Source organism: Eurypyga helias, unplaced genomic scaffold (assembly GCF_000690775.1).
Source record: "Eurypyga helias isolate BGI_N326 unplaced genomic scaffold, ASM69077v1 scaffold4990, whole genome shotgun sequence".
Taxonomy (NCBI): Eukaryota; Metazoa; Chordata; class Aves; order Eurypygiformes; family Eurypygidae; genus Eurypyga; species Eurypyga helias.
In genome coordinates this window covers 89,296-115,284 of record NW_010226114.1, presented here as the reverse complement: position 1 = coordinate 115,284, position 25,989 = coordinate 89,296, and the positions used below count along the sequence as shown (strand labels likewise).

The 25,989-nt window shown below is 44.0% G+C and overlaps 1 protein-coding gene across 1 annotated transcript in view; it reads left to right on the top strand.

The window, feature by feature from the left end:
• Positions 1 to 25,989, top strand: part of SULF2 (sulfatase 2) — a gene marked incomplete at its 5' end in the record, with an annotated part of 44,316 nt that overhangs the window by 11,626 nt on the left and 6,701 nt on the right. Inside the window, 7 exons of the mRNA XM_010151568.1 lie at positions 2,846 to 2,974; positions 3,921 to 3,977; positions 4,653 to 4,782; positions 15,044 to 15,251; positions 21,382 to 21,625; positions 23,645 to 23,741; positions 25,400 to 25,494. Coding sequence (XP_010149870.1) covers positions 2,846 to 2,974; positions 3,921 to 3,977; positions 4,653 to 4,782; positions 15,044 to 15,251; positions 21,382 to 21,625; positions 23,645 to 23,741; positions 25,400 to 25,494 — 960 coding nt within the window. The remainder of the gene's footprint in view (positions 1 to 2,845; positions 2,975 to 3,920; positions 3,978 to 4,652; positions 4,783 to 15,043; positions 15,252 to 21,381; positions 21,626 to 23,644; positions 23,742 to 25,399; positions 25,495 to 25,989) is intronic.

Below are 25,989 nucleotides of genomic sequence, written 5' to 3'. Positions count from 1 at the left end.
GTAGGTGTGCAGAAAAAGCCACTTCTGTAGGTGTAGTTGAAAAAGCCACTTTGAAATATGTCCTATCTAGGAAACGCTTATTTGTCTCTTTTTGAAGGGTGCAAATAATACTTTGAGGTTTCAAGGTAAAAAATACATTGTATAATGTTCACTGCCACAGTACATAATTATTGCTGAACATTAAAGTGAAGTCACTGGTTTCAGGTTATGGAGAAGAGTGCGTGTAGTAGTTCATCTATTACCATCCACAGAAGATTCTTTTTGGTTCATCCTTGGAGATAACATGGTTAGGGCTGTTGTCGGAAGCACGCAAGCATGCAGAATATGACTGTTAATTAAAATGGTAGCTTTGATCAGCTAAGAAATTATGTAAATACACTTTCTAAGCAATTATTTCAATAGCAAATATTTGCACTTAAGTAATGATTTTGGACAGAGTGCCATAATTTGCTGCCTTTTATTTATATCAGTGTGCATGTTTTAGCATAATAAACACACACAGAGTCTTCCACACGTTTTTTTTTTTCTTTACCACAGAGGAACAGATCTAGTGTGTAACATGGTGGCAAATATTTATAAAGCAGTGTCATTCCCTTTGCTGGTTAAATTCCCTGATTCTCATTATCAGTAGGCACAAAAATGTTAAATTCTACAGATACTGCACTATGTGTCTAATTTATTTACAGCAGTTATGCATGTGAAATAAACAATATTGCTTTTCTGAAGAGCAGGGAAAGGATCCCTCAGGTGGAATTAAACCTGTTACCTCAGCACTGACACAAGTTTGTCTGCAGCAGCACAGCATTTCGAGCGAGCTGGATTAGCCACCTAAGAACAGGCTCTTATTCCCTTCAACGCCGGTTTTCGGTCTTACTGGGGAGGCAGTGCTCATGTGGCCCAAACGGACTGAGCTGGTTTTTGTGCAGCGTGAAATGCTGGAGACCAGCCACCTCATGTCTGCTCTAGGTCAAGGGTCTTTACACGCAGTCATATGTAAAGGCTGTGAAATGTTCCCAGTGAATTTTTATTTTTCAGTGGCTTCTGAAGATGGAAAAATAATTCCATTAGAATCAGAGGAGTCAGCATGACACAGTCTAACAGAACAGAGCCCGTCGCAGTACAATAAATAGGAAGAACAGGATAAAATACCTTGGAGGGGGAATATATCAGATAATAAATTGATCCTCCCTTTCAGCCTGATTTTCTTTAAATGGTGGAACTTCAATCATCCATGTTTTCCGTTAACCTTATGTTTTTCCTGCAGAGTAATTGTCATGACTCCCTTTTGATACCAACGAAGATTTAATAGCAGTCACTGTAGCAAGTCATTACTAAGCTCTCATTTCTATTACCAAATATGCTACACCACAATTATTAGTAATTAAAATCAAATTAGGTACATCAATTTAATTCATCATCCGTGCTCTTGTCAGTGCCTGTTTGCTCGCTCGCTCAAAAATGTAGTAATTTTGAAATGGTGTCTCATTAATTAGTGTGAATTTAGCAGCTCTCTTCTGTCCTGTATTTTGAGCTAGAATTCTGCACTGACATGTACAGCAGCCCATCTGGTCCCATCCTTCCTTTGTGCCTGCAAATCATAGCACGGTGATTCTTTATGTTCAGTGCTGTAGAAGACTGTCTGCAGAGCAATATGCTTGCTGCTTCTCCCACCCCCCACCCACTTTCAAGAAATGAAGTCCCTGCCTTGATTTTCCCCCCCCCCCTTGTAAGAAATAGGGTAAAGAAAACGTGCACAGCTGATAAACAGTATGTATATGTGTAATACTGTGTGTAGCTACACAACGCTGTCATAGACATATTTGAAATAAGCTTGTAAGATTCAACACGAACGGAAAATGTTTGTGCAAAACCAGGCCCATAGTAAAACCAAGTCACATGATTAGAAATTGGGACATTCATTTAGCTACCGAATGCCAGGCCATGCAACTAGATCCTCTGATCCGTGAACTCACTCATATTTAGATGTGGCAGTTCAAGGGATTTAGGGATAGGAGCTGTCTGTACTCCTTAGAGCTGATGCCAATGTTTTAACCAAATTTGAAGTCAATTTAAGTTCAAATGTTGTCCTGTTAACTGTGGCGGCTGAGGAGCATGTGCCATACTCTGCTAAGTAACAGGGCATGGCTGTTCCTAAGTGTTGGCAGAATGGAGAACTATGCACTTGGGAAGATTGTTATTTCAGTTAAAGCCAGGCTTTTTTTTTCTTTTTTTTTTTTTTTTTTTAATTCTCTGCTGTTTCTTTCCTGGTCCTTTTCCTTTTTCTGCCTCACACTCTGTATTAACAGCAACTTTTAGTTATTTACTGTAGTGTCTAGCAATATATTTCTCCTCACGTTCTCTTCAGACCATGCTTGCTCTGATACGATCTGAGGTACTTATTTCTGTACTGTATTTTGAAACAGATAAAGCATGTGCCACCTGCCAAATCTACTTTTTAATAAAGTCATCAGCATATCTGGCAGACAGTTTGATTCCGTAAGACACCCAAGGAGTTTTTCCAATGCTTTCTCATGTTTTGAAAGACTTCTGAACCCTCTTTTGCAATGCTTAACTAACTTCGTCTTATGAACTACTTTGCTTTCTCAAAAATGCTCTGTACTGAAGTTTTATATCTTCATATTAGTCCTTCTTGAGGTCACGCAACTTTACCTATATTTTATATCTTAATTCCCTTGATGGAAAGGAATTGGATTGTGTCCTCTTTTCATCTTTGCGGGTGTCACAAAATAAGCTTTTTCAGATCCCTGGTTTCTGTGGAAGAGCTGGAGTTAATTGGTACCATTTCATAGACTTTAAACCAGGCTCGCATATATGTGTTTTTCAGGAATCCTCACATTGTGTTGAATATTGATCTTGCACCTACAATTCTAGATATTGCTGGATTGGATATTCCATCTGATATGGATGGTAAATCCATTCTAAAGCTTCTGGATTCCGAGAGACCAGTGAATAGGTAAGAAATGAAAGTGTGCATGGAAACATGCATGTTTGTGTACAGGAGACTGAGCAAGTATTCAGCAGCATGCAGCAAATTTAAAGGGAAAATACAACAACATTACCATCCGTATGAGTGCATCATTGACTGGAAGATGTAAAGACCTCTTTTGCACTACGTGACTGACCAGCTGTTTATTTTCATTGTGTCAGGTTCATATACTAGCTCTATGGCATCTGGATGTACTAAATGTAATCTGTGTAGCGTCGAGGGGGTTACGTGTGAAGGTCTTTAGCTATGTGAGTTATAGATTTTAAATGTCTCTCTGGCATCATTTGTAGCAAAGCATTTCGTACTGAATAAATTGGAGAATAATTGAGTTGAAAGGGTTAGTTGTGTATCAGACCGTAATATAAAGACAGGCTAGCGCTCAGAGTTGTGCAGCTGTTATCTGAGACCTTCCATCAATATGTTCATTGGAGAAAGACTGAGGAGGAGAATTAGACTGGATGCTTGCTAGAGAACATCAGCAGAAAAAGGGAAGATTATTTCCTTTACAGGTGGAGGGAGAGGGGAAAGGGAGCAGCTGCTTTAGAATAGGATACTCTGGGGTAGTGTGCAGGTTAGGAGCTCAAACTGGAGTCAGGAAATCCTGATTGAATTTGCAATCCTTTGTGATCAAGGACAATTCAGTTAATCCCCTGTGCCTTAAACGTGCTTATGGTAAATAGTTGTGCTGTGTGAATCTGTTGTGGATTTTGTCCCTGTGAGAACAAATCTGCCCTGTGTTTGTCCATGATTTGCACTGGAGAGGCATATGTGCTTGCTTCGGAAAGCTGGATGTCCCCTCGTGCAGTTACTTGGAATGTTTCTCGTCTGCATGGGGGGTGGGAGAAAAAACTGGGGCATGACTTGATTACTTGTTTTGTGAGAGCTGCTTCTTCCTCTCCTCATTTCCTCCTAGGTTCCATTTAAAGAAAAAGATGAAGGTGTGGAGAGACTCCTTCCTGGTGGAAAGAGGGTAAGGAAAGTGTTAATCACAAAGCCCAGTCTTTTTAAACAGAAGGATACTGAATAGCTAAAGCCCAGGCAGCACTCTACCACAGACCTGAAGCCATTTAGCTGTGCCAGCAGGGATACGGCTGCGGTATGCCTAATGGCAGTGATTGTGTGATAGGAGGGAATGTATGGCCTTTGCCTACAGCGTGCATAAATGTGCTGTTGGAGAGGGGGAAGGGGAGTTTTACTTGGATTGAGAGATGGAAAGGCATCCCGTTTTTCTTTCAGCTTCTGCTCCCCGACCCTCCTGCTTTTGTCATGGGAGTATGAATAACCCTTCCTCCCTGCTGGCCATTCCCTCTACACCTCTGCCTTAGTAACACAACACGGGCATGGAGGGTTTGCAAGTGCAGCCCTGTAGAGTGAGGAGGATATGGCCTCTCTCTATCGACCATTGTTACTGCCTGCCAGTCAGACATGAAACACACTGTCTTGGTTTGGTATGTTTTTGTACGCTCCCTGAGAGCATGATAGGAATAATCTGTGTGTTATTAGAGATGATAATAAGTGCTAGCTTCTACTGGACTATCAAGTTTTGGCCACCAGTGATGCTATGGACTTGGCAGATAACCTACTCCTTTGAGCCTTTTCAGCAAACTGTATGTATATCTTGGAATTAATTTTTTTTCTTTTCCAGTAAACTGCTGCATAAGAGGGAGAATGAGAAAGTAGATGCCCAAGAAGAAAACTTTCTACCGAAGTACCAGCGTGTGAAAGACCTCTGTCAGCAGGCTGAATATCAAACAGCTTGTGAACAGCTTGGCCAGGTAGGGCATTGTACCCCTGACTTGAAACAAGCAGTTGTAGTTGGGCTAAGCTTCACTGTGGATTCACCTAAGGAATCACCTTAACTGTGACAATGTCCTTCACCTTGTCACCAGTGCCAGCTTATAAATCAAATTTTATGAGGTCGACTGTCAGTCAGGAAATTGCTGATTCAAGTGCCTTTGTATTGATTCCTGACTACTATTAAGAGAACTGCCTAGGGTGTTTTAACATTTTATTCCCCAAATAGAATCTGGTTTGGGATTCATTAGTGTTGGGAGGCTACGATGAACCTAACAGATTGGCCTCCTCCAAATACGTAGAGCTCCCTTTGATCTGAATTCTTAATTTAACTCATCTTGTCGTTGTTATTTGGAATTGCATATAATAATGGGAAACACATTCTGTGAACTCACTATATCCCTGCTCTTGGCTGCAGGCAGTCTGTGTATGTGGGCACAAAGCTCATTGATTGTGTGTAGTTTCTTGTTACATAACTCTTCTGGGCAGATAGGACAATGTGTTCACTTTCCATCCAAGTCATGTAGAAGAAATTCAGGAAACCATATTTAGAGTGGTATCAATATATGGTCTCGGCGCAGAAGAGGGTTTTGCAAATTTACCAGAGCAGTGCAAAGGCCTAGCAAAGCCATCTCCAGCAGCTCTGCTCTTGCAGAGGTTTCTCCGCTCTTGGGGGAATTCTCATCCTCTGGAAACATAGCAAAATTGATCCCATGCCATTGCTTTCTCATCCAGGTACCGGTCAGAGTACCCCCTTCCAAGGAGTGCAGCACATTCTGCCCAGGGACTGTGGACAGAGGGGTGAAGGTAGATGGGCCCACGTACTGGTGTGTCTGCTATTAGACGGGCATTACCTCGTGTCCTGGCAGCTCCGAGGCTGTCAGAATAAGTCAGTCTGTGGACTACAACTGTTCTTGCAGACATGATCTGAATATCTTACCAAGGCCACAGACAGTAAGAGGTTACTTAGGCTGCAGTAGTTCATTTTCTGCTGTGGGAAGCCAGATTCTCTGCTTCTGGCTCTACTGATCGTGTAGTTCAGTGCACCTGTGAAATGAGTCCATTGTTCCTTAGGTGTTTGGTTCCAATTTGTATGTAGACGCATGTTCCAGATGCTCTCTTCCTCCTGTGACTTCTTTGTCAGATTCAGTATACAGAGAGCTTATAATGTCCTGTTCTCCTAAAAAAATGGAACTGCAGTAGTTTATTGTCATGAGATGTCTTGAGCTGAAATTTTAGATGGGTGGGAGCAAGCCATTGTTTTTCTGAATTTGCAATGTTCTTTGAGAAACTGGGGGAAAAGTCATTGTTTCTGCTACAGCATCATCCTGTAAGTAGTTTGGGGAAATACAGCTTTTCTTTTTCCATCAGTATTCTCCCTTTGAGAGATGTTTCAACTTCTTCCTTTTGTTTTCATCTTCCCAATTATTTTGAACATTATTTTAAGAACAGAGGGGAAGAGAGACTTTCCAAGTCCAGGTTGTCACTGAAGCTGTCTCTTTGCATAAGGTAACTTAGCTACATTCAGGCTTTCTTACTCTAATTACCACATGTCTCTGTTATGGAAGAAAGGGGGAAGGCCCTGTATTGTCTACACACATTCACAGGCTTATGTTTCCTTCCGTGGATAATAAAGTATCTTTGACATCTGTAAGAAGTGGGCATAAAATGTCAACTCCGTACTCAGAATTGCCAATAAATTCTGAAGTGAAGGTGTGCTAATAAGAGATGTCTGTGTCGCATCCTCATTGTCAGGAGACAGAGAAGAGAAGAATTGTTTTGAGCAGTTCAGTCAGACATAATTGGAAGTGATAGGATGAAATTGAGCAAAAAAGAAATTTAAGTTGGACATCAGGAAAAATTGCCAAACAATCAAGTCAATTAGAGTCTGGGAAGGGCTCTCAAGGGAGCCTCAATCCATCTAACCCCTGCTCTAGAGAATATGTCCTATGCAGGAATAGTGGGAGATGAATGTGCTTATTTGAGGATAAATTGTGTCTAAATATGGATGCACCCAAAAGTCTTTTCAGAGTGAAGCAAGTCTAACTTCTCAAATGACAAATGGGTGTTGTCTGTTTGCTGGTGCTGTTCACAGCTCTGCATAGTAAGTAGAATGAGCCCAAATTAATAACATACCACTGCCTTGGGGGAGTTTATGGTATACAGGAACAGTGGTTATTTAGCAGATGTCTCCTTATCCTGCAGGACACTTATTACTGCATTTAGCAGTGTCTGGGGTGTTTAGTGCAAAACGTGAATTTTCACATCCTGATACAAAGATTAAGAGAAGGCTGGGTCAGAATGTAGGTAAAATGTTGCTAAAGTGACTGAAACTCTCTTGCCTCAGACAAGTTTTGGGGACCTGCTATTCCATGCACAGAGAAGTCTGAGCAGTGCCAGGGAATCTGAAGTGTGAGCAGGAGACAAGAAGGACAAATGGGGGACAAAGACTCAGAAGGGGAGTGAATGAGAAGAGACAAGGACAGAGCTTAGAGTAAAGGAGAGGGAAAGAAAGCTTTGAATGTCAGATGGAGAATTTGAAATTCTGCTTTGTGAGTGTGCAGGTTTGTGAACACAGTATTGCCATAAAATGCTCTTCCTTGGTAAATCTGTCACCCTCCTTGACCTATAATCGTTTTGATAAGAGAGCACCAGGATCATGGAGATGAGGCTATTCACACTGTTTAAAACCTTGTTTCAGAGTCCATTATGTGGGATTTTTTTGGCAACACTAATATATGTAAATTCTTCTGAGTGCAGTTGAGAATCTGTGTGTTGCCATGTTTTCTTTTCCAGTTAGTAGGGTTTGGTCTGTGTTTAGTTGTTTGCATCCAACAAAGGGTGACTGTAGGCTCAGATGAAAGAGCAGCTCAGCATTTATATTCAAGGATTTAAAAGAGATGAGCTCTTTCTTCCCACATGAAATAAAAAACATTTATCCTAGTACCTAATGGCTTCCACACAAATTCTTTTCTCTTCAGTGTAGTTTGGCCTTTCATTCTAAACTGGCTGGTAAGTGGAAGCTGACCCACTTTTATCTGACGGCCTGCATTAATGTGCTTTTGTGAAAGCCAATTATGATATCAGCATTGCTCTGTAGAGAATCAGCAACTCCACAGTATCATAACAACAGCTGCACAAAATCTCCCTCTAAGTCCTTTGCCAACTTTGTGCACATTTGTTAAACATGGAATACCTGCAGCACTGCTGATTGCTATAGGGAATCTATGATGAGCATGTAAAATTACAAAAAAAAATCCAGTTTCCCCTTTAGCAGGACCTGGCATAGTACAATAATATTGCTAACTTGTGAAGAAAAACAGTTGTCTGAATTCACCTTATTTACTTCTCCAATCCTTTTTATTTTCAAAGCTCTATTTATGTGAAAATCTGGTACAATTAGAATTTCCCTTTAAATAGCTTAAAACCATTAGGGTTTTATAGGACAATTTTCACCAGGAGAACATTCAAAATGCAAAAATTTGCACATTGTTTCCTTTGGATGTTCTGCAAATGAAAGGTTTGATACACAGTTTTACATTGCTTTTTGCTGTATCAGGACCATAAAGAGAGATTTTCTTTTGTAACTGGTGAAGGGCTGGAGCACCTCTGCTATGGGGACAGGCTGAGAGAGTTGGGCTTGTTCAGCCTGGAGAAGAGAAGGCTCTGGGGAGACCTTATTGCAGCTTTCCAGTACCTGAAGAGGCTACAAGGAAGCTGGGGGGGACTTTTTACAAGGGTCTGTAGTGATAGGACAAGGGGTAACGGGTAAAAATTGAAAACAGGGAGGTTTAGATTGGATATCAGGAAGAAGTTCTTCACGGAGAGGGTGGTGAGGCAGTGGGACAGGTTGCCCAGAGAAGCTGTGGATGCCCCATCCCTGGAAGTGTTCAAGACCAGGCTGGATGAGGCTTGGAGCAACCTGGTCTAGTGGAAGGTGTCCCTGCCCATGGCAAGGGGGGTGGAACTAGATGATCTTTAAGGTCCCGTCCAACCCAAACCATTCTATGATTCCGTAAGTACAAGTATGTTGCTTACTCGATTGATCCTCCCAGTTCTGTGACACAGATGGCACAGCAGTGATGAAAACCGTTCTGATCAATGTGTGCTTTCCTGCAGCTGTTCATAAGTGGTACCACTAGATCATATTCCTGCTACTGTAATCGTTATTAGCCATTGCCTAGTGCCAAGGGTGGAGCAGTAGGAAAAATTACTCACCATTTCTTCTTGTCCTGAGGATACTGTAGCTTGAACTTATATTGGCCAGACCTAGGAAGCTAAGTCAGGTTTTGTAAGGAGTGTCTTCAAAAACTGGGAAGAAAGTTGCTGATCTGTGTATCTTGCATGGTTGTCCAGTTCCTTTGCACCTAGCAGAGATATCCTGAGGTTACTAAAGAATTCAGGTTCTGTTGATAAGTGAAGCATATCAAGCCAGCTAGAATCCACATAATTTTAATAGCTCATCAGGCAGATCTTTGGAGTTCCTGAATTCCAGTGCGAGTTGCACATGCTCAGCAACTTTCAGAATCCAGTTCTTAATCTGTAATTGCAACAAGAAATGACTTGTTGATAACTTCATGCATTAAAAATTTCATCAGCCCTCAAACTGATAACATTAGGAAGCAACAGACCATGAAAATTAAAATAGTGATGATTTATTAGGGCTGTTATTCAAGGATTGTATTTCTTATCAGGAATTGTAATTAACAAAACTGTTTTCCTCTTTTTAGCCAGAAATAGTCTATAATGATTTCCAGAGGCTGTTTTACTTACAGGTTTTTTTTGCTTGTTGTTGCTTCACAAAACTAAGAAATTTGTGTATCTTGTTAACTGAGATTTTTAAACTCATTACAGGAGTGCATGGTGCAAGCAGCTTGCCAAAATCATTGCCAACATTTAATAAAACCAGCAAATTTTTCAAATATCCTGACAGGAGTGGCAGAACAACAGTGAGGTAGAGGTCAGGAGACTGGCTTCAGTCTCGGAACTGTTACGGACTTGCTGCAGGACCTCAGACAAATCAATTCCCCTTTTGGTGCTGCTGGTTTTTTTCCCTCCACTGCTAATGTAATTTCTACTTAGGCTGCACTCAATCCTTAGCTTCTGCAGCACCTAACATAGCAGCTGGGACCATTTGATGCCACAATCCAATGACTACATTAATAATAAATGACTTCTATAATTGTAATCTTAAATTTAGCTGAATACCTGATTTTTCATTTGCCTGCGCGTTGACTGTCCCACCTGTCTCACTTCAGCTACAGTTTGGGGCATTAAAAAGCTCTCCAAATTTTCTGTCATAAATTGTTCCTCCACCTCGTAATTTTAAGGTTTGAGTGATATGTAGTGTTTGACAACTGAAATTGAGCTGAGAGCCCAGAGGGTCTGAATGTCCAAAAATCATGAGCCACTGTAATGAAATAATGTCTAGCTGGAATGAAGACTAGGCAGTGCCATTTATATACTGATGACATGAAACAGAGGAAACTAGACTCACCCTTTGCCAGTGGATAAATTGGAAGAAGGTATGGATGGGAGAACCAAAACCAACAAAACTGTTAAAAGATTAAGAAAATAATACCTGTGGGGAAGAGAGAAGGAACTGGGCATATTCAGCCCAAAGAGTAGTGGAGAGAGGAATCTGTCTGCATGAATCTAAGAGATGCTATGCAGAAGACACGCGCCAATTATTTTCAGTCAACGAGAACAGAGAAGTAGAATGTGTGTGAGACAGGCAGTGGGGCATTCAGGGGCTGTTGCCTGAAGCTTGTAACATCCCAGCAGCAGGACAAGCTGCCAGCAAAAGCAGAACTACTTTTTGCAGAGAAGGGGCTTGTGTTTCTCTATGTTCCTGTTTTGTCCTCATTAGCCACACAATAACACAAGGAGCAAAGCAAAGAAAAAGAGCTAACCAAACTGTAACTGTGCTGTTTGCTACAAGAAAAAATGTATTCTGACTACCCATGAATGAGTTTAGGCTGGAAGTTAGACTATTTCTAGACATTAAAGCAGTTTGTCTCTAGCTCACCATCCAGTGGGGCAGCAAGGACAGGATGCAGAAGGCACCCACATAAACTAAAGATGATGGATATTGCTGAAGTGTTTTTGTCGGGTTGCTGGCAGGGACCGAGAACTTTATTATCCTGCAGAAACTTTGATTCCTAGAGCCTATATTCTGAAAACTGTTAGGGCGGGAGCCTTGCTGGCAGCTAACTGATCAGACAGTTTCACTTTCCACGGCTCTGTGAAAGGGAATGAAATTCTCTTTCGCGTAACAAAAAGAGGAGCTGATGAGACGCAGCATGATGATTTAGGTCTCAGCTCTGAAAGCTGTGTGTTTCAACTGGAGTCTTTTGTTAGGAAGGCTTGTGTGATCAGCCCTTTTTCCCCCAAAGAAAACAAGGTGAATTGGGAGAGATTCACAGAGGGAAAGGAGTGAAATGTAGGAAAAAATCCTACAGGGAAGGTCATGGGTATTTATTTCTGATTGGGGCCTCAAGTAATGACTTTGAATTAACATCTGTGATTGCAGTAGTGGTAAGAAGACATTGATGCACAATAATGCAAAAACCACTTTGTGGTGATGGGGGCTGCGGAGGAAATAATGGGTTTTTGACACACAGGAAAACAGAACATGTCTTTTTCTGCTAAGGGGTTATTTGCATGTTCAAGGTGAACAGTGCTACTGGAGAGAAACAGGGCATCTGTTCAGTCTACAACCGCTGCTGTTAAGATTCATGTTTCGTGGATATTGAAGACCTGATTTACTCATGTTGATAGATAGAGCAGGTAGTTTAGGCTGGAGGGGAGAATATAAGTTACAAACTGTCTTCTTTTGCCTTTGCAGTGTACCTTTGAACAAGATTTGTGTTCAGTACCGCTGATTTCTCCATTAAACCGAAGCCCAGGCTCTTCTGCTTTGCACACAAGCAGCTGAGCAGCATGTGTTGTGCGGTGGGAGGTAGGGAAGCGGATGGAGCAGGAGTGTTAGAACAAGCCCAGCACAGTAGGTGGCAGAAAGCACAAGCACAGCAGCTATCTTGGCCTGCCTGGAGATGGTGGGAAACCTCCAGCTGGAACAGCTTGAATGATTAAATGAGGTGTCTGGAAAGTTTTGCACAACCTGAGCTTGATGGATTTCAGGATGTATTGCAACAGCCATTTATTTGATGGCTTGAGTCGTTGTTCTGCAAGGCCTTGCAGGAGGAGAGACAGTTCCTTTGGAGTGTTGAGATGAGCTGGGATGAAGATTGTGGGGGAGTTTGGGTTTTCCACTGACTTTCATTTTGCATTAAACTGCTCTCCTTTTCAGGACTTAGCTCTTGTGAGATATTAGAAGCTATAGAACTTGAATTAAGAACACATTTTTTGGTCTAATGAAGAAAAGATCTGAAAAGTTAGGGGCAAATGAACTAAGGGCACTTTGTTTTCCTGACTGGTTGAGTTAACCCCCTATTTAGATGTAATTATGTTTTGCTGCTGGATGGTTATCATTTGTACCTGTGAGCCAAAATATCTCAGGGGCACTCTTCTTGCAGGAGTTTAATTATTTAAGTGCTTACCTCTTATAAAATATTTTAGTTGCTTCCAGGGTTCGACACAGGTTTCTGCATGATGGTACACTGTGCACTAGAAACCAACTTAAAATGCCAGAATTCAAAATATTTAAACCTTCTGGACTGTCAAGCAGAGGGTTTCCACAGTTCCCTTGCAATTACTCCCCTTTTTGCCTAAGTTTGAAAGCATCCTGTGGGTGCTTTATCCTGCAACCGACAGAGCCGTGATACTGACCTACAGGATTTGTGTTTGTACTTCCAAGCAGACCAAGGGCAAGTTGTTGAATCCCAGACACATTCACACACTTGCCCATATCTGTTTTAGGAAAAAAGCAAAGGGTTGTTTTTCCCCTCCCCCCGCATGTGTTCAGTGTTTGCTTCTGAAGTCCTTTACGTAGTTGTGCACTGCAGTCATTCAGCAGTGGGCCTGTTAATGCATACAATGTGCCCTTCCAGCAAAGCCTTTCAGATGTTTTCACTGTAGCATACAGCTGCCTTGGAAAGATTTAAACTGCACCAAAAATGAAAGGATTTTTTTCCAGTTCACCTGGAGGGGAAAAAAAGAGCATCACTTTCTTGTCAGGAGATGAAAGAAACAGAGAAAAAATATTTTTGGTCCGCACATCAGAGCACTTATTTACAGTAGTTCTCATCATGGCATTTAACTTGCCCTCTGCCGAATCTTCATTTTTCATGTATCAGACACCTCCAGCATTGAGCTTTTACTGAGAAGAAAATGCAGTTTGTTCATGTATTTTCAAAAAGAAGATTCAGAGGAATTGAAATAGGAAACAGCAACAAACAGTTTTACATCTTTTCTTCATTGTGAAAGAAACCATTGCTTATTCTAGCAAAAATTACTTCAGACCTCAGTCTGTGCATCAGTCAAGTTAGGCATTTATAAAAAAACAATAAAAAAGGCTCAGCGATTTACTCTTCAAAGGTTATTGTTGTCCTACGCCCCGTCTAGGTAAATGTGTCCTGCGTTACAGATGAACACAGTCACACGATGTCTGATTCAAATGTCTTACTGTCAGTGCCTCTTAGGGGTTTCCTGTGATTCCTTGTGCTGAAAGTTAAGCCAGGTTTATCCTCCTGGATCGTACAGGAGGTTGGACACAATATCTGCACCTAAGAAGTAATTACAGCTCAGGAGACCTGGCATCCAACTGTCTGAGGAAATAAGCAGACACACCATAAAACTCTGATCATTTTAACTGAGATGTTCTCCCGTGGTCATAGATAACTCCACTGTAACTGTTAAATCCTGTGTTATAAAAGCACAGTGCTGCTGGTTTCTGACTTTGCTGCCATGCAGACAATGGGGTGCATTTCAATGGAAAATGGAGGCTTTGCTGTCTGAGCCTGGGCACACCTTTCTGTGGGAATGGAGCGACTGAATCTCCCCTGTAGAGCTGCAGGATGCTGTAAAATGTCATTTCACTTGGGAGCTGTTAGTGTTTTTCTTTCTGTTCTTTTATTTGGAAAATTCTCAATATTCCAGTGGGTCCTGGAGGCACCGGCTTAGGATTTTGTAACACGGAAAAAGAGGAACGCCTCTCAAGACTCAGCAAAAAGCTGAAGTGTTTCCGAGAGTCACTGTTTAAAGCAGGAGCAACTGCTACTGTGAGGGGGTTTCGTGTATCTCAAAGCCTAGCTCTGTAGCTAGCGGTGTGTTGGTAAATAAAGGAGTAGGTGAAATTATTTTGTGATGGACCTGGGAAGTGGGTAAAATTGTGCCAGATTGAAGGTGCCTGACTCCCTTGCCCTTGGCACAGCTCTGACAGCAGCACAAAGGGAGCTACAGGCAAGTTACTTCAGGTTTTGAGTGAGAGAAGGAACTGGAGATTAGAGGTGAGATACTCTCTGGTTTGAGTGGAAGAGGGAGGGGATTATCCCTTCACAGGGATTCAGTACAGCTCGCCATTGCTAGCCAAGCCCAGGGGTGTTGAGTGGGGAAAGCTATTAAGAGAAACACTCAGGATGGAAATAAACTCATCTAACTACAGACTTCCATAGTGGATCCAGTCATACCAACCCTTTGAAAGGTCAGTAAAAAGGAATGGGCACTTCTATAGGCCAGTCCTTTTTCTCACCTCTTTTATATGGCCACCTTAGGATGAAGTGGATTGTACCCTGGAAGTGACTGTTCCTCTTCTTCAGCTGTAGAATGAGTCTAGACAACCAGCTCAGACCAGATCCTTATAGTAAAGGGTTTTTGCAGCCTTGTAAAGTATGGGATGGGGCTGAATTTATATGCGAGCCTGTAGCTTGGGGCTGGTTTAATGGCATAACAGTGGCACAGATTCCTACCAGCCTGACAAACACACTTGCTGGTAGGCATGGATTCTTTTCAAACTCATGGATAAGGCTTGAATGGCCTTGGTTCACAATTAGGCTTCTGAAAGTTGTCACTTGTCACCTCCATGTTTTCAGCCATAATATTGATTTTGTTAAGAATTTCCCATTGTTCTGCCTCCAAGAAACAAAATCAGAAACAAATGCAAGTGTTCCAAAGACTTCCCGTTTTGTCTGAAAACGGGCAATTGTGAAAATTCTGGTTTGGTAGTAGGTGATGGATGAGCCCCAGCTTCCTACAACGAGGAATCTCGGATAGATTGCTGGAGCTGGCTGTTAGACAAAGCACAGTTGGGACAGAGGTTTAATGACCAAATTTTTCTTCCAGAAATGGCAGTGTGTGGAAGATGCCAGTGGAAAGCTCAAGCTACACAAGTGCAAGGGAATGGCGAACTTGGCAGCTGCAGGCAATGGCAAAGGCACCTCCAATATTTTGCCCAAGTATTACAACAGGAATAGTGAAGACTGCAATTGTGAAGAGAATGAATACAAGCTGAGCCACGTCGGACGGAGAAAGAAACTCTTCTCCAAGAAAAGTAAGTAAAGCCACTGTATCTTCTGTCTCTGTCTTTGAAAACCATTATGAGTTTGCTCCCTAGCACACATAATCCCCCTGATTTTCATGGGCATTGAATTCTACCAGCATATTTACTGTGTATCTAACTGTGAAACAGTGTGCCTCATATTGGACAATCAGATTTGAAAATGTCTCTGTAGGAAGAGGAGTTTTGATCCAAAATAAGGACCTATATTTATGTCTTTCAAAACTGGGAAATGCAGTACACCCATGGAAGGGCAAGTGGCACATCCTTACATAGCCCATGAAACAAGAACAGTGGTTTGCAGCGAATACTCCAGTTTTCAGTAAGTACGGCAATGCTTGGAGCCGTTACCGCAGTAATTTATTTTTAATAAGGATGCGTGTGCTTTGTTACAGAAGCTGCTTGCTTCTAACATCCTTTCCTTGTGCTCAGTCAGCAGAGACAAGGCTGACTTTAACCAGAGAGCACGTCCAAAGGGGATGACTCTGTTCCTAGTTTCCTTGGCACAGATCAGGTGCTTTTTCAGAAAGCCCGTCCCTCTGGCTCTGTATTAAACCTTAGTCAGACTAACATCTATATTTGAAGTACATAGTCTAATTATAGATTAAAGAGGCAAACGGCAGCACAGAATTATTATTCACTTGTAATGTTTCTTTCGTCTCACTCCACAAATACAGAGCCTTAATTATTTAGAAGATTAGTCTTTCTGTATAATGACCTGGCACAAGCTTCAAACAGTGAGTTTAAATTGATTTTCTCCCATTATATTTGCCTTGCAAGCTGATTAGTACCTACTAAGCTAATTTTTAGTTGAAAAAAATTATTGGTTGCAGGATGAAATTACTCAACTATACTTGCTGTTTAAATATGTGGCACAGCAGATAATCTTTAAATAACACTAGAACTTGCAGTTCAATTAACTTTTTTTTTAAAGTCTCACAGAAGAAAGTTCAGGCGTGGGGAGTCAAATAACAGGAGTAGATCGAAGGCACTTAAATAAGAAGAGGAGAACAGTTTAAGTGAGGGCAACATAGTGCTATCTGATAACACTTAACACTTACTTAAGTACTTTTCATCTGTGTTGTGCTTCCTAAACATTAACTAATTTTCACAACATCCTGAGGAGGTCGTTAAGTGTATAATTACCTTCAGTTATGGAGGAGGCTGAGGTAAAAAAGTGAAGGTTGCTCCCTCTAGCAGCGGGACCAGAATGGTGGGGTTTTCCCTATGTTCTGCCCAGAAGAGGCAGAGTTTGTACTGTACCCTTCGGTTCCCTTGCCTCATTGAACCATAGGACATAAACTTCAGCATGAGATAAGGTCTTGACAACCATGTTCCCATTCCTTGTGTCTCGAGTGAAAGAGTTGGCTCCTCAGATGTTTTGTTTGTCCCTCTGCCCACATCCGGGATGTGCCGGACAGTGGAAGAGGTCAACTTGGACCTATTGGCTTAGACTCTTTGATTTGGTGTTGGCAGTTCTTTTAAATGCACTTGCCTAGTAAATCACACACTGAACACAAACGAGCACAAAGTGATGCAAGTCAAGGTAACAGAGCAAGGCTTTTCTAAAGAGCTTACCCAGAACGGGCTGAGAACGTTAAGAGGGTGACCTGAATACTGATGATGAGTATTTGGGGTTTTATGAGCTGTTCTGTAAGACTGGGATGAAGTGCAGTTTGTGTTGGGCTGCAGAGTTCTGAGGGCATCTTTGGGGTCTGCTGCTCAGAATTTGATGAGTGCACGGGATCATACTGCAGCCCTGCTTGAATGCCACTAAATGCTGTTCATCAGATCGAACAATAGCTAAATAGAAAATAGAATTTTCAAACTGGATGTTAATGCTGCAGTTCACAGCAATAGTGGAGTTAGGAAGGAAACACCCTGATCACTCCCTTCTGTCCTGCACAATAGAGCTGGATTTGCAGAGAGCAATTTTGATAGATTCTAATCTACGGTCATTTGCAGAAAGCTAAATTGGATGTCGTGGTGTGGGGTGCATCAACCTGCAAACCCTGATAGGGGTATGAGGATTGGTCTTTCTAAAAGATTAAACCCAGTCACATGTGGTGAGAACATGGGGTCTAAAAATCAGACTAAATTGCTGATAGAGGGACTGGGACACCAAATGTTTTGATAAAATAATGACTAAGGACGGCATGGTCTGGACCCGTTGTCAGGTGCAGCAGTGCATTTAGTAGACAGAAATGTTTTCTGAATTGAGTAAATGCAGTTGCAAAAGAGAGTCGTGTCATGTACATGCTATTTGGGCCGTGCACAGATACACAACTCGCCTGCAACGCTTTTCCATGCTAAAAACACATAAGCATTGATGTTGGGTTTGGGTGTCAGGAATATTTGCGTTTCTGTGTCCTCTTTATTTTCTTTAGTATGTTTTTATTTTTATACGAAAGATGAAACAAAGCTTTGCAGTAGAAGAAAGTAATAGAGAGCTCTTAAAATCTTCGGCTGTGTTGTGGTCTATTATGTTTTTCTTGCTGTGGATTTGATCTCCCCCTCCTGTGATGAACAAGTGCATGTGATTAAAGGAGTTATTAAGCTGCGCGTAGAGAAATGGTGATGGGCCACACAGATTTGTAAACAACAAACAGAAGTGTGTACAAAGGGGCTAGTGCATTTTCATTCCAATTTTCATGTCATTCATTTTTCTTTTGAGGTGGTCTCAATGCTGGAGCAAAATAACCTTCTTTGTTATTAAAAAAAAAAACACCAACCTGAACATCAGCTACTCTAAAAATGCATTTGAAGTGTAATTTTTGATGGCAGTTGTGAGAAAGTGGATGTATGAAAGCTTATTTGGGGTCGGTGTTTTTTCCTCTTTGAAATATCTGTGGACACAGACTCAAAATCAGATCTCTAGAAATCCCCAGGTACCTAATGCCCAAGAAAAAAACCCGCTAAACCTTTTTCCATATTTCTATACACTTGAGATATTTTCAAAAAATTGACTTCGAAGGGCCTGATTTTACTTTGTTGTTACATAAAAAAATGCTGCTGCTCTACAGAATTCAGGGAAATGTCACGCAGGACTTCATGAGGGTAGAGGTGGATATTTTCCTCATGGCATGTGTAGAAGCAGGATCCTTGTCTATTGGCTTATTCTATCATTGCTGTGATGCTGGAAAAAAACATCCAACCCAAAATGCTTGGGTAGAGTGTCAGCAGGGAAGAGGGAGAGTTCGCTGTCTTCGTCAGAGTTCCTGCCTAGCAGCCACGCTCCTGCGTCGGGGAGGTTGCCGTACAGTAGTTATTGGCTACAATCTCCTTGGCTATCCCTGAGAGAGCTACCGTTTCCAAACGATCCCGGTGTTGAACCATGGATTTGGCAGCTGCACAGCAAGCAGTAAGGTTTGGGTGATGAGGGTGTGAGCAGAGTTAAATACAAACCCGGCGGCTGGCCGCATTTATGTCCGGTATGAAGCTTACGGAGTTACAGTACATTGCCTGGCTTTATTCAGTTAAATCGGAGTTTTGGATACTGCAGTTCGTGCTTTCACTAGACAGCGTTGAAACCTGGGATGCTACCAAAAACTAGGTGTAAAAAATCAGGTGCGTGTGAGTCTCTCGACTGTCTGGAGAGATCAGGACCAGACCTGTGTACTTCCTTGCGGGCTCCAGCAAAGACAAGCGTGTTTGTCAGGTGGGCCAAGAAGACACAGAGCGGGGCACCGAGATGTAGTTAGCTTTCTTGGGCTTAAGGTTCTCCGGCCTCCGTTTCCAGACTCAGTCCTGAGGATGCAACTTGCCAGCAGTACCTTCGTAAGACAGCTGGCGTCCGTGAGAGAGAGGCACCGGGACTCAGAGAGCTTGCCAAAGCCAAACTTAGTAACTTGGAAAAGGGAGTATAGGTGTGTGGGGCCAACTGTTTAACAGCCCTAGGTCTGCGCAGTGGGCTGCGTGCGCAGGTAAGCGAACTGGAGAGCCAAACCGAGGCCTGGGGGAGGGTCGACTAGTAAGTAATTAGACGTTGGTGTGCATGCCTGCGGTGCGCTTCGCAGGGGAGAGAGCCCAGCAGAGATGGATACTGATCTTGGAAAATATCCTCACCACATCCTCTGAAAAGAGTGGAGTTTGGTACTAATCACGGTGCTGAGTCAGTGCCGCGGACAGCGCGTTGCAGTGAAGCCACACACAAAGTCCTTTATGAGCTCTCTCACTCCAGACCAATTTGTCCGCTGTAAGGGTCGGTTAGTTTGGCTGCGAGGGAGGAGTAACCCCTGGCTCCTGATTCCCCAGGGACGTGTTGTGCAGACGACAGTTCCCTGCAGCTATCCGCTGAGGTCCCGGGTGCTGGATTGGCACATTAGACTTGGGAGGAAGGTAAATTGTTAGTTGGCAGAGCTTAACAAGATGAAATGAGGGAACAATTAAATGGGAGTTTATACTTTGAATATAATTGTTAGGGTGTAGCTTTTTGGAACTTCCTCCTACTTTAAGAAAGATGGGAGTTTCCTTCTCATTTGGTCAACCATTTCCTGAATGGGTGCCTGAAATCGGGCTGGTCTTGGGTTTTGTTTTTTTTTCTTTTCCCTTCAGCAGTGACTCACCTGGCTTAATATCAGCAATAAACTTTGAACCACAGGTGGAAAATGAGCAAAGCCAGACAGTCCAGCTGGGATTCTACTTTCCGTGTGTGGTGCTGCAAGACTGTAGTGCCTGGACCCGTTTCAGGTGGGAGGAGATGTTTACTTCTCTTCCCACAGTCTGCAGAAGGGCCTTTGACACCTCTGCAATCCATTTGGAATTAATGTACGGCTTCTTGAAAAAGGTCACCCTGTGTTAATGCTGAGGCATGCCAGTTGACTTGTTCTTCCGTCAGTTTTGGTTGTTCTACCTCCCATTCCCCTTTTTTCCCCTGCTTGTTTTGCTGGGGAGATTATCCCATAGAGAAAGTTGCATTTCTGAGGAGCTTGGGATTGCAAGGACTGGCGGTCTGGTTTGGCAGGAGGTTGAGTTTCCCCGTGTCAGACTGTGGAGGGCCCTCCCCTCCTCGTGAGGGTGCTGGGTGTGTGAGCTCTGTCTAAAGGAGGGGTGACTGGGGAAGCCAAGGGTCTCGATTGTTTCCAGTCATGTCTTAGATGACTCCAAGCCTCGTACACGGAGCAAAGACTCGGGCGCTGGGCAGGGAGGAGCGGAGATGCCGTGGCTGTACCTTTTTCTCGAGGAACGGGCTGGTTGTGCTCAGCGTAATGAATGACTCAGCTCTCGCTGGCAGTGAGCGGGAAATACGGTCAGAGATGGGTCCCGCTGTAGGGTAGGGAAGTTGAGGTATGGATTTAGACTCCGTAACTAGGATGTATGCCTGCCATTCCAGATCAGACAGAAGAGGATCTCTGGGTACTTGGTCCAGGAAAGCAGTAACGGTAAAAGACCAATGAGAATCTCTTCCTGTGTGGTGACAATTGGTGGCAAATGTTTTGTTTTGCCTTTGGGCTGCAGAGGCAGAAGTAAAGTCCGAGGGAGTGTGTAGGGCTGGAGGGTGGTGCTTTGTGTGGGAACCCACTGACTGCTCTGCATGGGAAAATAATTGCAAATAAAAGAATTGGATGTGGATAAGGGAGAAGATAGAGTTATTCATCCCTCCCGAAAACATCAAGCATCTTAGCGTGAAGGAGGAGCACAGAACTGAGAAAAGGCTGAGGTTGAGCACTGGGGACACCTTCAGGGAGGTGCTGCAGGAGCCCCCAGCCCTGAGCCTTGTGCGGTAGACAAGACAACACAGGGGAGAAGCAGGCTGCAAGGGTGACCTGAGGCCTCGCTGTCAGCTGCCGTGGTTCGTTTTTAAGGTCTTGCTGCCATCTAGTGACTCCTGGGGGAGAAGCAGCGTCTCTTGGAATGAGCTGTTTGCTCTCAGCGATGTTGGACAAGTACCATTTTCTTTGCCATCCCCGTGCGTTTGTGTTACACCTGCCCTCCCTCCCATGCCTCAAGGTATCCCTCTGCCCACGCGAAAGGTAGCAGCAGCTCCTGGACAGCTGAAACAAACCCTGTTTGTCATCCAGTTAACTTCAGATAGGGCTGGTTTTCTCTCCCAAGAACCACAGAAGACCAAATTGTAACATGCTGTTTCTCCCCCTCCTATCCTTCCAATTTCTTTTCCATGCAGAATACAAACCAAGCTACGTCCGGAATCGCTCCATCCGTTCTGTGTCTGTGGAGCTGGATGGAGCCATTTATAACCTGGGTCTGGAGGATGGCTACCAACCTGTCTTACCAAGGAACATCACCAAGCGGCACAAGCTGCAGCGGGCTGTTCTTCGGGAGGAGGAAGATAAAGACCCGGGGGAGTACAGTGGCACGGGGGGCATTGCGGAGTATACGGCCCCCAACCTCATAAAAGTGACTCACAGGTGAGCGCACGTGGTAGGTTCCTAAAGCTTTTGCTGCTTTTACGTTAAGCGTATTTTGTCCCTTTGGGATGCCAGCCTAGCTTCACTCCAGTTCTTACTCTTATCCATACCACAGCTTTTGGTTTCGTTTTAAATTGGGCATGTACAGAGGGGCATGAAGCTCCTGAAGAACTACAGTGCTTTTATGTTTTCTGCTCTCTGGGGGCAGTGGTTGCTGACCGGTGTGTTTCCAGTGAGGACGAGCAAAGCTGTTGGCAGCAGCTGCCTGTGTGGCTATGTGAAATCAGGAAAGGCTCTACCCAGGGGAGGCTCAGTGGTAACCTGGCCGGGCTGAAGATCAGAGGCTCTACCTGGAGTGTGACCCGGTTTCATGTTGTTGGGTCCCAAGGGAGGAAGCAGCCCCTCAGAGCCTTCTGTAGCCAGTGCTAGGAAAGGAAAATCTGTGTTATGAATGAAGTTGGATGGGGCAGGAGCACTGGGAAATGGAAGATGTTGAGAAAGGCGAGGGAAGTGGCTGGGCACTCCAATAGCTAACAGTCTTTTCCTCAGTGTGCCAGTCCAGGGGCCGGTGATGTATCTTCAGCTCTATTTAATTAGTTTAGTCACCATTTCTGCTTGTGAATTATCAGGAAATCCACCAATCATTATTGATTACAAGGACCTGTAGCGACAGGACAAGGGGTAATGGGTTTAAATTGAAAGTGGGGAGGTTTAGATTAGACATCAGGAAAAAGTTCTTCCCGGAGAGGGTGGTGAGGCACTGGGACGGGTTCCCAGAGAAGCTGTGGATGCCCCATCCCTGGAAGTGTCCAAGGCCAGGCTGGATGAGGCTTGGAGCAACCTGGTCTAGTGGAAGGTGTCCCTGCCCATGGCAGGGGGGTTGGAACTGGATGGTCTTTAAGGTCACTTCCAACCCAAACCATTCTGTGATTCTATAATTACATGCAGTAAGTTGTTTAATGACTAGCTCACGTAAACACGCGTGAGCCAGTGAGCTGCTGTTCAAATGTTCTGACTTCCATCTACAGGGCTAGAGACTCGCTAACACGAGGAAGCATGGCTTAGGATGACATCCAAGAACTCTTACCCTAGCTCTGGTGAATTTTCGGAGCCCATTTGTGCTTTTCCTCTGGAACAAGTTAAATTGACTTTTGCTGCCTTCCTGGGTGAATCCCCAGTCCACGCAAGGAACTGTCAGGAAGGTTGTGCGTAATTCACAGGGAGTGTTCCCCCGGAACACTTTCAGGAGAGAAGGCAGTGGGACAACACGTATGAGGTTGCTTAAAGAAAATGAAGGAGTCTTGAAAATACTCAGCTTTAATTTAACCAAAGAATCAAAAATGACCACACGGTACTTGTTGGCCCCTAATGAACTTCTCGGGTAAATCCGTCAGGTGTTTCGTTTGTTCATTTTTGAAAGGATTTTAAAGCCTGGATTGTGATAGACCTTAGTTAAATGTAAGGACTTGAAATTGTCAGAGGGTATTTTGCCTCTGAAGTCAGAGAGTGATCTTTGAAAAATCTTATCCCTTTTGTAGAAAGCAGCAAAATGTCTTTGATTTTGGGGGTGATTTTTGCATAATAATACATCTTCCAAAGAAGTGTTTTATCCTTGCCTCTACCCCTGCATCCCTTAATTATGCATTGGGAAATTGCTTCTGAGTAATGCTTTTGGTACTTGCTAGTTAGTGGAGATTATTTATGTAGACAGCCTAATGAATAAGCAAGAACTCTGCAGCACAATTTACATTAAGCAGTCAACAGGTTCTGCTTGGTAGGAATATTCTCCTTGAATTCTTCTACTTCTGCAAAATCGCCATGGCAACTCAACCCCAAACTTCTGTCCTGACTCATAGCACATTCCTCTTCTCTTGAATGAGCATTGCTTTTTTGAATTCTGCATGTCATTTCCAATCTGGCTTCTCATCTGTCCTGGAGCTGTGTTATTAAGCCCAGCTGTTTGCACTGCTGTTCGCCCGCATCCCCTCTAATAACCGTTGTTTGCTTTTCCGTGCCAAGGTGCTACATCCTGGAGAACGATACGGTTCAGTGTGACACCGATCTGTACAGGTCACTGCAAGCTTGGAAGGACCATAAACTCCATATTGACCACGAGGTCAGTGCTGGCATCGGTCACGCATTGTCGGTGTGTGCTCCGAGCGTGGTTTTCTGGGGGCGGATGGGATCCTGCTGACTGCATGTGTGTCTGTCTGCCTCTGGGCTTCTCTGTGCCTCCCTGGAACCTTTTGAACTTGCTGGCTGATTTCAGAGTTAGTTAAGTTACTACAAGTGTGAAGATGAGGTGGTGAGCAGAGAACAGCAGCTGAAGGGACAGCTGAGGAATGTCAGAACCCTTATGAGATAAATGGGAGACTTCTAAGTGTCTTTATCCTGGGAAAATTTTCATCTGGATCTTTTTCACATCTTAATAGCCCTGCTCCCCAATGTACTTCTCAGGAAGAGGCCTTCAACTGTCAAACATAAGCCTAAGGAAAAGTGAGCTTCAATAGCTTCTGTGCTTCTGGATGTATGTAACTTGCATGCCCGTGTTCGACCCTTGTGCTTTGGCATGGAATTCGTTTTCCTTAGGCTTGTGCATATCAAGAACCCGGAGACAACTTGCTGTATGAAACTTGCCTATAAAACTTAATCTGACATCTTTGTCAGCAGTATTGAAGGGCATAAGCTGAAAGCCCTCACGTGTGTTGTGTGTGGAAGAGGCAGACTTCTCGGGGCCAGCTAACGAACAGAGAGCAGCACAAAGAGAGCAGCTCCTGTGAGGTCTTACCAAGTTACATGAATTCCCAGCACAGTCCTGTGTAAGAACTTGCTGGCTCCTTTTTACAGCACAGGTTGGCCGGAGCAAGGCAGTTAGACACCAAAAAACTTCGTAGCTCTGCTGGGTCTGAAAAAAGGGCAATTTCAGGATCGCCACACTCTTTTCTTCAGGCAATGTAGGCTGTATGGAGTGCCAAAGCAAACGAGTGCTCGTGTTAGTGTTATGGGGATGGATTCTTTGTGTCTCTTCCTTGAACACTGCCCTGGCTGTGCCTCAGCAGCCGTCTGCTTCCCCGGGAGCTGCCGTCACTGGTGTCCGGGGGCAGCTTTGCAGTGACTCTGCTCACACTGGATCACTCCCATTTCTCTGCGGTGTGAAGAGCCGAGGTAGCAGCCTGTAATCCCCTCCTGGGTGGAAATGGGCCACGCTGTGGGAGCTGGACTGCACAAAAGCAGGTGTTTCACTTTCTGAGAAAAACAGTTAAAAATGAACCCCGTGGGCGGCACAATTAGCAGCTGATCCATATCCCACGTGGCCAGACGCTGCTCGACTGCCATGCGGGGCGAGGAGCCTTGCTGCTTTGCTTTTTCAGAAGCTCTGAGGAGGGGACAGAGTGCTCCCTCCCCATCCCCTTCTCGGGTTCACAGCAGGCTGAAATGTAAGGGCTTCATTCTCCATTGAGCAACCGTTCTCCCCTCGCAGATGTGCTGCAGGGCACGAGAGGAGAATCGCAGTGGAACCCGGAGTGGTTGTCCCCGGAGGCTGCGTGCCCTCCAGGCCACCTCCTGCTTCCACACTCGCAATCAAAGCAGGCGAGCGGCTCCGGGAGGGCTGCTCCTGCCCCAGCTGCCGTTTGGAACGGGAGATAGTCTGACGATGCTCGTCAGGGGAGGTGGTGAGAAGGAAGCATTTGGTGACCATAGGATGGGCTTGAGAAGGTTACAGTAAGACTACGCCTGCTGTATTTTATTAACCTGTATCTTTGCTTTTTTTAGATTGAAACTTTGCAAAATAAAATAAAAAACCTGAGGGAGGTGCGGGGTCACCTGAAGAAGAAGCGACCTGAAGAGTGCGACTGTAACAAACTAAGGTATTTCTCGAGTACTTCAGGGCAGAGATTTGTAGTGTGCCAGCTGACTTGTGTCTTCCCGGGAGAGATGAGGATGTGTTTCGTTAAGCAGCTGCCTAATTATGCCCAGCTTCTGCCAGGCAGGAGGCGAGGTGCCTCTGCGTCAGGGGGTGATGATGTAACGGGACGTGTAACACGCCTTAGAAACCTGTTAGTTCCGCTCTCGTGCTGAAGATGCTGCTGTCGGATACCAGAGGGGAACATTTTAAGCTGCAGGTTTTGTCTGAACGCTTGCTTTGCACGAGGGCAAGTTGTCACTACGGGGCAGCGTTCACAGATCCGTTCTAAGGAGAGGCCTGCGCAACAGTGGGGTGGGGAGCTGGGGTAATTTTGTTCCACTCAGCTTTTGCAAGGCTGGATGTGTGATCAGATGGGATTCCTCACTGCAGTGTTTTGCAGGAACGTAACAGCTGGTGCAGAGTAACTGTGGTTTTGTAACCACCACTGACCTAGTGC